This window comes from Terrapene carolina, unplaced genomic scaffold (genome assembly GCF_002925995.2).
Source record: "Terrapene carolina triunguis isolate 2854851 unplaced genomic scaffold, T_m_triunguis-2.0 Scaffold33255, whole genome shotgun sequence".
In the NCBI taxonomy this organism is placed as follows: domain Eukaryota; kingdom Metazoa; phylum Chordata; order Testudines; family Emydidae; genus Terrapene; species Terrapene triunguis.
In genome coordinates this window covers 1-14,242 of record NW_020697606.1, presented here as the reverse complement: position 1 = coordinate 14,242, position 14,242 = coordinate 1, and the positions used below count along the sequence as shown (strand labels likewise).

Here is a 14,242-nt window from a genome sequence, read left to right as displayed (position 1 = left end):
GGGGGGGGGGGGGGTCACCAGGATCTCTGCTTGCAACCCCCCGTCACAGAGTGTGGTACATCCCGCCCCGTACCTGGGTAGAGCGACAGCCCCTCCTGGTCCGTGCGGCAGGGCTCCAGGAGGGTCCGGCACAGGCAGCCGATGGGGTCCAGGGGGTGGCCCACCCAGCCCTCCAGGTTGGTGATGGACGTGCTGCCCTTGTGCAATATCTCTGTGGGGAGGGGGAAGGCCCATGAGATGCTGGCTCCCGCCCCACAGCTGAGACCGGCCACGCTCGCTGCATGGGGGCCCCTCCCGGCCCAGAGCCCCCTGCTCCTCCACACCTGAGTCAGGGAGCCCCTGGCTGGCGCTGGCAGGTCCATCTCCCACTGTTAGACGCTAAGGCCTTGAGCAGAGCAAGGAACCCAGGCGTCCTGGCTTCCAGCTGGCTCCGCCCACTAGACCTCCTCCCCGCATCCTCCCAAGACTGGGAATAGAACCCAGGCGTCCTGGCTCCCAGCTGGCTCCCCCCACAAGACCCCCCCCCCCCATCCCCCTAGGACTGGGAATAGAACCCAGGCGTCCTGCCTCCCAGCCCCTCCCCCACCTTTCTTCTGCTGCTTGTAGCTCTCGAGCTGGTGGCGCCGCTGCAGGCGCATGGTGTTGCCGAGGGCGGTGGCCAGGCGCAGGGCCTCGCGGGGGTAGCCGTGGGAGCGCAGGGCGTCCACGCGGGCGCAGGCCGTGGGGAAGGGGTCGCCCAGCCAGAGCGGGCGGCCCTGGGGGTCGAAGCAGAGCTTGTCGCCGCCTGTCTTCAGGCCCAGGCCGTAGCAGTCGCTGCCGAGGATCTTCTGCAGGTGGCAGTCGCCCCAGCGCAGCTCCCCGGCCTTGATGGCGCGGCCGAAGACGGTCTGGCGGGCGCCCGCTGAGGGGGTAAAGCCGGAGTCAGGGCAGGGCAGCAAGAGGCTGAGCCTGTCCCCACTAGGGGGCGCCAGCTCTGATCCGGCCCCAGGGCAGGGGCCTGGCTGGCTCGGGAATGGGGCTTGGGGCCTTTCCCCTGTAGGGGCCCCCCCGAGATGTGAGCCATGGGGAGTAGACCCCCCCCCACTGCCCTGGGGTCCAGGGAATGGGGAACTGCTCCCAGCTCCATCCATCCCTGCCCCTCCAGCCTATCCCCTACATCTCCGCTTCAAGTTCCCACTCCTGTCCCCCACATGGGGCCTGGATTCTGTCCCACCCCCATACCTGCGCTGGGGACTGAGGGGAGCTGCAGGGCCGCGGTGGCTCCAGGCACATCAAAGGAATAGTTTCCCTCCTCCAAGGGGCAGACGTCCAGCTTGTTCCACTTCTTCAGCAGCGCCAGCCACAGGGCGCGCTCCTCCGGCTTGCAATGGGGGTTCAGGACCACGCACACCCACAGGGCCCCTGCAGCAGGGAGAAGGGGGTGACGCAGGCGCCAGGCAAACCACACTTCACCCAGGCTGCAGGTGCGGAGTGAGGGGCACAAGCAGAGCTGGGGTTGGAAGGCCCCGGACTGGGACAGCAGGGGGCTGCGGGTCGGGAGTGGGGGGGCACCGGCAGGGCTGTGAGCCCAGGGCCGGCATAGCGGGGGCTGCGGGTCGGGAGTGAGGGGCACCAGCAGATTAGCCTGGGAGGTGCTAGTCTAAGAGGCTCCCTCCTTTACCCAGCTCGTCCCACAGCTGCCGGCACTTGTCCGTCATGCCGGCTCCCTGCTGCCTCCACAGGGCCAGGCGCGGGTCCTCCAGGAACTGCTCCGTCATCAGGATCAGCATGCGGGCGCCGTTGGAGTCCCGCATCCGCAGCATCTCGCGCACCTGGGGGGGTGGGAGAGACTCAGGGGGGCTTGCAACCGCTGCGGCCCGAGGCAGATGGAGCCAGAGCCTGGGGGGGCGGGGGGAAGCCGGGGAGGTTGTGGCCCTGCTGAGGCTGGGGAGCCCTTGGCGGGAGGGGGGTGCGGGGGCAGGAGTTACCTTGTTGAACATGGATTGCAGCTGCTTGCTGGCTCCGTAGTAGCCGCCGTTGGACAGGAGCTGCCTGACCTGCTCCTGGATCTGCTCCTCGTCCAGGTGCCAGCAATTAGCGTCCTCGATGCCGGCGCCAGCCGTGGGGTCTGGGGCACCTGGGGGGGGAACAGAGTCAGCAGGATAGAACCCCCTGCTCCCCTGGGACTCCACCTCCCCTCTTGGGCACAGGGGTGAGTGACAGAGGCCCCTGCTCTGCAGCCAATGGGGGGAGGCAGATCCCAGATTCTACAGCGACCCAGGGGTCCCCCCACTCTGTAGCCAGTGGGAGGCGGATCCCAGGGCCTAGAGCGACCCAGGGGTCTCCCACTCCATAGCCAATGGCAGGCGGCCCCCCCGTACCGTGCACCCGGTTGATCTCGGAGCCCAGCAGGAGGATCTCGTCGGCCAGCCGCTGGGCGGTGGGCAGCACCTCGGTGTGGTGGGCGCTGATCAGGTACTGGACGAACTTCTGCAGCTGGTCACGGTTCATCTGGGAGAGGGTCTCGGAGATGGGCAGGCGCAGCTCCACCTGCCGAGCGTTGCGAATGCGGTAGAGCGACAGCGCCACCACGTGGGCGCAGTAGAAGATGTCCCGGTTGTCGCAGGCGCAGCTCACCGACGTGATCTTGCAGCGGTCAAAGCTGATGGAGACGTGGAAGCTCCGCTCCGGCTCGCTGGGGCCGGCCGGCTCCGTCACGGTCCCACTCAGGTGGAAGCCTGGGGCAGGAGGGGACAGGGTTGCTGTGGGAAGGGGGAGGTGGTCCTCTGCTCCAGCCACTAGACCCCACTCCCCTCCCAGAGCTGGGGGCAGAACCCAGGAGTTATGGGTCCCAGACCCCCTGCTCTAACCACTAGACACCTCCTGCCCATTGTCTATGGAGACTGGGAGCTCTCTGGGGGAGGGACCATCTCTCCCAGTGTGTCTGGCAGCACCTGGCGCAGTGGGGCCCCCGAGCTCAGTCGGAGCCTGCACAGGGCCTGGCCCAACAGGGGCCCCCGATCCTGGGCGGTGGAGCTGCCGTGGGGAATCTGCGCAGTGCTTGGCCCAACGAAGGCCCCGGTCTCAGCTGAGGTCTCTAGGTGCTGCCAGGGAGTCGGCCCCGGGCTTCCCCCTCAGCTCCTCTGTCACAGAATCACCAGGTCGGTCGGGAAGACGCCTCATGAGGTCACCACCTCCAGCCCCCTGCGCCCAGGCAGGGCCAAGGAAACCTCGACTGGCTCTGAAACGCTCCAGTGATGGGGATCCCGCAGCCCCCCTTGGACGCCTGGCCCTGAGAGTTAGACGGTTCCCCTAATATCCAGCCAAAATCTCCCCTGCTGCAGACGAAGCCCAGGGCTTCTTGTCCTGCCTCCAGCGGCCCCGGAGAACAATCCATCCCTGTCCTCTGGCTGAGTTTCCAGCCTGCAGGAGGCCAAGAGCTCCAGGGCACGTGCCGAATCCACGCCGGCAATTCCTCCATGCCCTATTTTCTCCCCTTTCCTCACAGGCCAAGGCTCTCCTCCGGACTCTCCCCGACTTCCCTCCAGCGCGGCCCCCCAACACCGACCTCCGGGCCTGACACACCCCACGCCTGTGACCTCGCCCCACTTAGGGCAACTGCATCCCATTGCTGGCCCATATTCAATTTGTGATCCACCATCACCCCACCCAGTGGGCCCTGCCGATCAGCGTCTCCCCCTCTGCGCCTGCCAGGGATCAGCTGTTTCGTGGCGTCAGGAGGCGCTGGGGGGGGGGGTGAGGGCGCAGATCACTTGGGGGAGGGGGCGGAACTTGGTGGGGAAGAGGCGGGGTGGGGCCTTGGGGGAAGGGGTTGACTGGGGGTGGGGCCTGGGCAGAGCCGGGGGGGGAAGGACCCCCTGGCAGATTAGAAACCCTGCACCTCTGTCCTGGGCCCCGCACCCCCTAGGGACGGCCCTGTCCCCGTCCTGTAGCTGTGCCTTTTGCTTTTTCCTTCCTCAGAGCGGGATTTTCCTCTTCTCTTTCCCGAACTGCATCTTGCTGATTTCAGACCCATTCTCTGATCTGTCACAGTCGTCCTGAATCCGAGTCCTGCCTCCAAAGCGCGGCCAGCCCCTCGCCGCTCGGTGCCATCTGCCGATTTTATCAGCCGCCCCTCCATCATCCGCGTCATTAACGAAAACGGCAAATGGTGCCGGACCCGGGACTCAGCCCTGTGGGACCCCACCAGATACGTCCTCCCCGCTGGAGGCCAAACCTCGGAGAACGATTCTGAGCACAGTCATTCAAGCCGCTGTGCACCCACCTTATCGTAATTCCATCTAGACCACACCCCCCACGTCTGCTCATGAGAACGTCACGTGGGACGGGGTCAAAAGCCTGCATAAAATCACGATACATCACGGCTACTGCCCACCCCACCCCCCAGGCCAGGAACGCGCTCAAAGGAGGACATGAGGTTGGTCTGGCCTGGCCTGGCCTGCCCTTGACAGATGCTGGCTACCCCTTCTCAACTGTTTGTTTGTTCCAGTATCTTTCCTGCTATCAGGGTCAGGCTGACTGGTCTCTCGTTCCCAGGCTGCGTCCTTCCCCTTTGGAAAAGACACGTTTGCCCGGCTCCGGGCCCTCCCCCGGCCTCCGGGAGGTCTCCAACGGTTCACGCTGCTTCAGCCGGTTCCCTAAGGACCCAGGACGAATGCACCGGGCCCTGCCGATTTGCATACAGTTAATTGCTCTAAGTCTCCTTGCACCTTTCTCGGGGCTGCGCACCTGGTCGCCATTAACCCTTGCAGCGATGACCGAAGCAAAACAGGCATTAAACACCTCAGCCCTCGTGGGGTCACCAGCGATCGGCTCTCCGGCCCCGCTGAGTAGTGGCCCGGCTCTTCCGTTCGCCTTTCTCTTGCTCCTGCTGCATTTAAGCAATCTCTGGGTCTTGCGGCTTGCGTCCCTCGCCAGGGGTAGCTCGTTTTGTGCCTTAGCCGGGCTCAGCCGGCCCGTGCTGCTCTTTCGTGCTCCTTCTTAGCACTTGTTCCCACGTTTGGCAGGAGCCCTTTCGGAGTTTCAAGTCATTAAAAGCCCGTCCCTTCCCCTCCCCGGGTCACCTGCAGTCCCTCCCCCGGCCAGGAGCAGGTGTTTGCGGGTGAATCCCCGTGAGGCTGGGCTGGCGAGTGCTGGCTTGCCCGGAGGAAGGGGCAGGGGAGGTCAGCCCGCGTGGCACACACCCAGCGGGTGAATCACACGGGTGAGACGGGTATTGGAGGTGGGAGGGGGTGACACAGACACCCTGATGGAACCAGTCCCCCCCTCCCCCCCCCCGTGTCATAGCATGGGTGGCAGGTGCTGACGTCTGACCGAGACTGGCCCGGGGCCAGGCGGTGACTCACGGTGACACAGCTGGGGGTGGAACCCGTGGCTGCCGGCTCCCGTCACCGCACGCCACAGGCTGGGCCGGAGCCAGCGGCACACACGGGAGGGGCTAGAACTAGGAAGAGGAACAGGCAGTGGGAACGGTGGGTGCCGGGAAGGACGGGGTCAGGGACACAGCAGCCACCCAGGCCACCCTCCCCTGACTGAGACTGCGGGGAGTAAAACAGACACCGTTACCACCCAGGGACTGTGCTTCAGCCCGGCTGGAGTCCCCACAACCCAGAGGGGCCCCGTCACCCCCCAGGCCAGAGAGAAATCCAGGCACTTCACCCACCCCCCACGGAGAGAGAGACACCACCCAAAGTCCGGGGCTGGGGTCCCGCGTGGCGGGCTCGGAAAGCCGGGCGGGGTGGTGGTGAAGGAGCTGGGCTCGGGGAGATCCATGCTCAGCTCCCAGCTCCGACAGACTCTGGGTGTTGTCCAGCAAGTCAGTGGCAATCTGTGCCTCAGTTTCCCCCCCCCCCCCCCGATCTACTGTGTCGAGATAATAATCCTCTACTGGGCGTGTGAGCTCTGTGGGGCAGGGACTGTCTCTCACTAAGGCGTGGGGAGATGGGGGGCTGCAGCACCCAGAACCCCAGGGAGCCCTAGCACAGAGAACCAGAAACCACAGTGGGGAACAAGCTTATAACTGTCACTGGGATGCAGGATTCTTCACTTCCTGTCTTCAGCGGGGGTGTGGCTTGTACACAGCTGCTGCACCCCACCCCAGTGCTGCTGCATTTCAGTGCTGGGTGAGGGATCCCTGTACAAACAGCCCCTGCGTCCCACCCCAGAGGCAGCTGTAGCTTGGTCAAGGGCCTCTAACCACTGCCATTATAGAAATAAATGCTAAACTTTCCAGAGCTGTTCAACAATCCCCACCAGCCCTCAGAGCCCTCAGCTCCACCAGCAATAAAGTTCCTTCCTCAAAGTGGCGGCGTGAACCCCGGCGTTCGGGCTGGATTCGGACAGGCAGTTGCACTGCGATGGCCGCTCTCGTGCTGTTTTGGTACGATCCTCCTCCCCCTCCCATCCTGACCTGTTGAGCAGCGCCGCTTTGCTCCACCCCAGAAGCGGCTGCATCTCAGGGGCAGGTGAGATTTAGATCGCGGGGTCCTTAGAGACGAAATACAGAAACAGACCCGACAAGCTTCCAGCCTGAATACGGAAACTCCATTAAATGTCTCACTCCCCCACAGCCTGTGACCCTGGACACTGGACTGTGTTACAGACCCTGTAAACGCCACGGCCCCTGCTCGGAGATCTCGGGGGGAGGAGAGCAGTACGACCCAGGGGGTTAGAAATACACAGCCCTGGCCGGAGGAGCCAGCCAAACTGAGCTACAACCAGGCTGATTTCAGCGAGCACTATTAGGGATATTACGGTGGCCCTAGTCAAGACTGGGGCCCCATTGTGCCAGGTGCTGCACAGACAGCGAGTCCCTGCCTTGAAGAGACACAGGGTGGGAGGGGAAACTGAGGCGCGGGGCAGGGACATGGCAGAGCCAGGAAAAGAACCCCGGCATCCTGACTCCCAGCCTGGTGCCTGGGCCAAGTTGCCCCTGCTTCTACTCCAGACCCGGTGTCAAATCAGCGGTGGGAGTCGCATCTCGGCGCCAGGTGCACTCGAAGCCGCACTGCCTCCGGCTTGGAGCAGGGGCGCGGGACAAGCAGAGTCCTGGCTTTCACCCCGTGGGCCCTGCCCACTCCCCTCGCACGAGGTGAGCACCGGGGGCTGCTCCCCCCACCCCGGGACAGCACGCCCAGAAATCCCCAGCGCCCATGGGAGCTCTGGGGCAGAGGGGCTGGGGGCAAGCAGTCGACTGAGGCTGGTCCTCCCTCTCCCCCATACACAACCCCTCCCCGGATCTCCGGCCCACACCCTGCTTCCCATCTCCGCGTGCTCGGTGCCCCCTCGGAAATCGGCCACCTTTCCCCTCCCAGCCCCGAGGGGGAGCCGCTCACCCCTTTGCATCTCCAAGAGCGCCTGGCCCCACCCCAAACTGGGCCTGCGTTTATCACCCCGGGGACAAGCTCCCGAGGGGCCTGGCGGCTGCGCCAGCCCCAGCCCGAGAGCGGATGTGTTTCTAACCCGGCTGCTCTAGGAACCGGCGGGCGCTGAGCCACGCAGGAGGTCAGGCACCTGGGCTGGCCTGGGAACCTACGCTCCCCGGGGCGTCGCCAGCCTGCGCTCCCCGGGGCGTCCCCAGCCTGCGCTCCCCGGGGCGTCCCCAGCCTGCTCGGGAGGCAAAGGGCCAGGAGCTCGAGGCAGCCGATTTCGAACTCCCCCAGAGCCTCCCCAGTGTCCAGGCGCTGGGACGAAGGGGCACAGGGACTGCCCGCCCGGATCAGAGCGGAGGCCCAGCTGTCCACCTCCCTGTGCTTCCGGGCACAGTGAACCTACCCCGCGGCAGCCCCCAAGGGATAACCCGCCCCTTGCCTGAGTCTCTCCAAGGGCGTCCACACTGCAGCGCAAGCCTGGGTTTACAACGGCTGGACCTGGGTGTCACAGCCACGCTAACGCCTCCGCGCTGCCCCCATTTCAGGTCTGCACCTTGCCCTGTCTCCACACTGTGAAACGACAGGGCTTGGACCGGAGTCACAGCAGGGCTTGGGCTGAGAGCCCCCCCAGCAGGGTCCCAGGACCAGCCCAACGCTGAGAGTCAGAGCCCAGGCTTAGACTGTAGTGTAGACAATACTCTTCTCATCAGAGCTTGGCTTCAGCTCTGAAGAAAGAAGTCGTCCATCCCTTCCTACATGGCTGCTAGCAGTAACTGCGGCTATCCTTGTTACCCCTGTAAAACATCCAATCCCTCTGACCCGTGCTCAATTCTCAGCCCCGCTGCCATCCAGCGGCCGTGGGTTCCACAGGCTAACACACTGGGCAGACAGTCTTTCCTTCCAGCAGTTTGGAAGAAGATGCCTTTTCATTTCACCAATGTCCCCTTGATATTCATAGAATATCAGGGTTGGAAGGGACCGCAGGAGGTATCCAGTCCAACCCCCTGCTCAACGCAGGACCAATCCCCAGGCAGATTTTTTGCCCCAGATCCCTAAATGGCCCCCTCAAGGATTGAACTCAACCCTGGGTTTAGCAGGCCAATGCTCAAATCACTGAGCTATCCCTCCCCCCCTCAATCTCGTGCTGCAAGACAGAGTCCCCACAGCCAGACGCTCTTCAGCTCAGACATCTGCTAGCGTCTCTTTCTTTCCCTCCGGGAGCTTTTACACCAAGAACACACGCGGTTAAGCCACCCCACTGGCCCCAGCAGTAACCCTGCAGAACGAGGACACAGCAGCGTCTTAGAGACAGGCAGGATGGCTCTGGCCCCAGCTTTGCAAATTCAGCCAGTGGAGAAGGTGCTGGGTCTGACACCCACCTGGATATTTCAAATCAGCAAACCTGCCTTGAATGCAGGGATGGGCAGGTCAGGAGAGCTGGGAATGAAGGGCACGCGAGCCCTGCAGGTCCAGCTGCGGCCAGGTAGCTGGCTCCACATGGTTCTGTATTAGCGATGGGGCCCACCTGTGTGCTACGTGTCCCTGAGCAGATCAGGGCTGGAGCACAGCCCAGAGACATGGCAAGGTCCGGTCCACACAAAATCACAACCGGGGGTTGGAAATGGGTCCTCTGCCACGGTGGCTGTATTGGCCTGTGTTTCTACCGCGTGGGAACAACAGACCCCCAGTTCAGGGACCCTCAGCAGCACGCCTCAAAGCGCTTCACGAACAAGGTCGGAATGATTATCCCCGTTTTACATATGGGGAAACTGAGGCACAGAGCCAGGCCCTGACTTGCCCATTGTCACCCAGCAGGCCAACGGCAGAGCTGGGAACAGAACCCAGGACTCCTGCATCCCCCCCAGCCATGAGGTCACACTGCCACCCCATTCAGCACCTTCCATACCCCATTCCCACGTGTACGACGCCTACCAAATAAAATCGGCCTTTCCATTAGTAGCTCAGGGACGCCGGACACACAATCGGGCCCGAATACAAAGCAGCGTGGGGAGCGGCTCCCTGCACACAGCTGCACGCACAGGCTCACAAGGCCTTAATTCCCAGGTCTGCCTGGGCCTTTCCCCAACAGAGGATTGCTGGCGTGAAATAGCCAAGCGGGTGCCGGACCCGACACCTTCCCGGGAGCTGAATTTGCAACGCTGGGTGCTGGAGATGCTGCTCGGTCCTCATTCCGTGGAGATACTTCCGGGGACAACCACCGTGGGGGCGAAAGCTTGCAGCCTCGTGGCACGCAACCCCCCAGCGAGAGACGTCGGAGCAAGACAGAGAACCTTATGTCCATGGGTCTCTCACTGCAGGAACCCCAGAGGGCATCCCCTTGTACAACAATGGGCCTCTGTTGAGCATTTTCAGACCCTCCGAGATCCAGTGAGGAGCAAATTTCAAATCCATCCCCAGGAAATCCCACGGGAGCGTCTGAGTCTCGATCCACACAAGCAAAGCTGTGCTGCGGGTGCGCTTGTCCGTACCAGACCTTCCCTCGGCCAGTTTTGAGAGTTTATTCCCAGGCAATTCCCCTGGGGCAAGGGGAAATCATTGGGGTTATTTTCCCCGCTGGGGTGAAGTGGATCATAGTTTTCACCAGGGTCGGGGAGAAGAACCAGATTTCACACAACACCGACCCCAGCTGGAACCACGTTTAAAAGACACAAACAGACTTTTGTTGCCTAAATGAGAAGGGGACGGGAAGCCCTAGAAGTTGGCGGAGGAGTTGCTAGCGCAGGCACACAGATACCCCCCCACCCCCAGCTGCCTACAGTTTCTCCTGTAGGGCCTGGAACAGCCCTTGGGGGCGGGATAGCATCGAATGGGGAGAGAGCTCAGACAAAGGCAAAGCATGTGTTTTGGGCTAAGCGGCCAGGTCCAGGAAGACAACCGGACGCGCCACACTAGAGACAGGGAGTGGCTGGTCCACAGCCGGGAGGGTGAGACCAGGACATGGGGCTTCGCCCAGAGACCTGGCCGGTGCTGATCTGAAGGTGCTAGGGCTGGGGACGTTGCAAGCCGGACGGGACCCGGCCCTGGGGAACGGGACCCAGAGAGCAATACTGGCTGGGTGAGAGGACTGGATCCCAGGGTGTGGGCCCGTCCCATCTCAGCAGCTGAGACTCAGCCCAGTTCTTAGGGCAGCAATTGTCCGTGTCACAAACCCCAGCAGTGATCAGCCCCTGGAGTCCCAACTGATTGGGGTCCCTGTTGTACCAGGCGCTGCGCAGTCACTCACAAATTAATCCTTGATCACAATTAGGGGCCTGTTCTGGGTGCTGCACAGACACCCCTGACGTGGGGGTCCCTGTCGTTCTGGGTGCCACATGGAGCCCCCTGTCCATGACTGGGGGCCCCTGTCATGCCAAATGCCACACAGGTGCACCCCCCAACCATGATCCGAGCCCCCTCATGCCAGGCACCACACAGATCCTCCCCCCTCCAGCTAGCATGGGCTGCACAGACACAGAACGACAGCTAAATAGAGACGACAGAGGAAGGATCAGCCCCTGTTTTAGATCTGGGGAAACTGAGGCCCAGAGAGACACAGCGATTTGCCCAAGGAGTCTGTGGCAGAGCCAGGCAGGGGAACTCCGGTCCCAATCCTGTGCCAATCCCTCTCTCTTGGGCAGGCTGAGCAGAAGGACTGAGGGGGTCCCTGCCAATGCCCTCGCAGCGAGAATCTACCTATGCAGCAGCTTTCGCCAGCCCCAACTGCCCTCTGCCCCGGCCCCCACCCTGCCCCGCTCCCAAGCCCCCAGCGGGCGACACTCACCCACTTGCAGCACCCGGTCGACGGCCCCAGATTGCAGCAGGTGCAGGCCGCGGTTGAAGGGCACCCGGGAGTCTCGCTCGCCTTCGGGGGGGTGGCAGCCGAGGGACGAGTACATGCAGATCTCGCGCTCGCTGCGCGGGAAGGACCAGAACACGATGCGCTTCTGCACAGGCTCCGGGACGCGGGAGAATCGCTCCTCTACCTGCAGCGCACGGGGGCAGGGGAGGAAGGGACATGGCATCAGGCACCCACCTGGTCTCAGCCAGCGACTCGAGCTCTTCCTCCCCTAGGCGGACAAAGGCCCGTGGAAACTGATAGGCCAAAAATCTTCCCAGTGCACCGGAGTAGCAGGGATGTTCCTGTCACTGGCCCGGCCCAGCCCCTGGCTAGGATGAGCCTGCACCTGGGAGCCAAGGCTGATGAGATGCCCCCTTGGGGAGCCAGTTTGGTCGAGCAGGGAGACAGCTAGACTGCTGTTCCCTAGACGCCCTCCCGAGCGAGGTGCACATGGGGCGTCTCTGAAGCGTTCTCCCCTGAGCATGATGGGAGGGAAGTGAGGTCTAGTGGCTAGAGCAGGGGACGACTCTTAGATCCTGTGGAACGCTCCCCATCACTACAAGCCCGACCCAGTGGCCGTTGGCTTGAAAGACTCAACGGGGAACGGAGACAAGGTGTGTGGGGGAGCAAGGACCACGACGACAATCCAGGCCCTGGAGAGACACCAGGCCAGGGAATAAAACGGCATCTCAGCAACGAACCGTCCGTTTCCTCTCGGTGAGATTTTCCAATCTGACCAGCGTTCTCGTAGCCGGGCTGATGCCAGCGCCCCACCGCGCCCGGCGCTGCGCAGCCCCAGGCTGACGAGCCCTCCCTGCCCCACACAACGCAACAGACACACAAGGGAAGGATCGTGGCCCCCCCACTTCACAGAGGAGGAAAACAGAACCGCAGAGAGGGGCAGCAACTTGCCTGAGGGCACACAGGGGGAGGCTGGGTCCAGCACGCCACTCACACAGCCCCTAGACTCAAGCCCCCCCCCCGTCCCCCTGTGATCAATGAGCTCGTTTCTCACGGTGGGTCCAATCCTACAAATGTTTTACATGATCTTGTTGCCCTTGAACAGGCAAAGCTCCTGGGAGCTTCCCCCCAGCGAGGGGTGCAGGATCAGGGGTCCTTGCGACCAGCCCTCGATCCGTGAATTGGAAGGCAGCGCTACTCACTTACATTCAAGCCCCATAGTGTGTTATTTTCGAGGACCGCCTGCGGTCTATTTCCCCCCCACCAGGGAAATGTCAGGGGGTCAGAAATTAGTTACAGACGAGGTTCTAAAAGGACAGATTTAGGTCTCCATGACGCAGGGGCTCAGAGCAAAGAGAAAAAAAGAAAAAAGCCACTGTCAGTTTCACCACAGAAAACAACAGGCTGCCCTCGTTTGCATGTTTTCCTCTGTCAACCCCCTCAAAGCGGAGCGATCGGTGACTGGGGGGAGGGGGTAGCGGGGGGCTGGAGTCAGCTGAGCGGCCCCCGCAAACAAGGAGCCAGCCAGTGTTAAGAAGCAGAGACTTGAACAAGAAAGTGTTTGCACCTTAAAAATAAACCGCGTTACGGAACTGGGAAGCAGCCTGGTCATCACACAGACAGACAGAGCCCCAACAGAGTCAGACACCAGCACAGATACGTGAGGTGTGAAATATACCCTGGGGTAGGGGGTGTCTATTTTATGTGAGGGCCTCGCAATCTTTACCGTATTTATCCTCACCCCTCCCCTGCGAGACAGGGCAGAGCAAGCACCCCCAAGGGACAGAGGGGAAACTGAGGCACGGAGCAGCGCTGGAACTTGACACATGACAACTAGGACATGGCACCTAAGTCAAGAACAGATGATCTAAGGGTTGGAGGGACCACGTCTCTGCAGGGCAAAAATCTCACCCACTTGTGGGTCTTTACACCAGCCCCTCAGCACAGCCCCTCTCCAGCAGAAGGGTAAAACTAGGCAGCACCAAGAACACAGCTGAGGTCTGAGCAGCCTTTATTTTTAGCAGGTCCTGTCAGGCCCCTGCTAAATGCGTCTCTGGGGCTGATCCTTGGATGAAAGGAAGCTGCCCTTTTTTAAAGCCACCTCTCTCACCTGTTCCAGAGCACGAAGTCTCAGCATGTCCCGGCGGCGGGGGCTAGCGGGGAAGGGTTCATTCATCTCGGGGAGGGGTGTCATGACAGGAGACTCCTGTCTGACAAGCTTCCCAGCCTGACTCGAAACCAAATCCCTTCCCTGGGAGAGGATCATCCCAGCAGCCTGGATTCTCGGGGGCCAGGGGGGGTTAAACACTAGTTTGGAGGGTGGGGGGAGTCAGGCCCACGTTCAGACAAGCAGGGAGATGGGGAGACACACCCCAAGTCTGCTCCCCACCCCGCTGCCCAGCCGTTTGCCAAGGCTCCCTCCGGGGGTCACGTCTCCAGGGTTTTGCCCGGACTAGTTTAGAAGTCCCAAGCAACGGGGCGGGCGCCCGTCTGTTCCCAGCTCTCGCTCTCAGCACGTATTTCCCTGGTACCCAGCTTGAACGCAGGAATCTAGGGCGGACAGGGGCCTCCTGGGTCATTGCCTCCAGTCCCAGAGGCGCCCCCTGAAATTCCCCTTTGCTCAGCTGCCATCCTCCGCAATAGCCAAACAGCCTCCTCCCCACCAGTGCTCCCCGCTGGGGCAGCCAAGCTGGGGAAGCCGGAGGAGGGGCTGAGCCGGGATTGCCCGTCACCCCAAAAGGAGGTCAAAGAGCCACCCAGTAATTTAAAGAGGGCTGGTCTGGCCTGGGTGTGAGTAACCACTTCCTCTGACCCCAACCAGTATCACCCTACCCGCAGGCAGGCACCCGCCACGGGGCAGGGGAGGAGGAGTGGGTGGGAAGAGCCGCTCAGCCGGTGGAGTGCGGGGGCTGATCCTGGCGCAGAAGCCGTGGGGGGGTGAGAAGGACAGTAGGGGGGTTGCCCTAGTGGCTGACACCTGCTGTAGGAGCATCCCACGGCGAGGACCCGGGGGCTGGGGAAGAGGATCAGGTGGGGCCACCCCAAGGGAAGAGATTGGGGGAAATGCCCCGGT

At 62.5% G+C, this 14,242-nt stretch overlaps 1 protein-coding gene across 1 annotated transcript; it reads right to left on the bottom strand.

The window, feature by feature from the left end:
* Nucleotides 1–59: 59 nt before the first annotated feature.
* On the bottom strand, nucleotides 60–13,345 carry LOC113409422 (zinc finger SWIM domain-containing protein 4-like; the record flags this gene model as incomplete). Its single annotated transcript, XM_026663306.1, has 8 exons — nucleotides 13,280–13,345; nucleotides 11,152–11,353; nucleotides 2,361–2,717; nucleotides 1,968–2,116; nucleotides 1,661–1,811; nucleotides 1,222–1,401; nucleotides 587–901; nucleotides 60–211 (listed from the first exon to the last, which is right to left on the bottom strand). Coding segments are annotated over exons 1-8 (1,572 nt in total), but the record flags the coding sequence as incomplete, so codon positions are not given.
* Nucleotides 13,346–14,242: the final 897 nt, after the last annotated feature.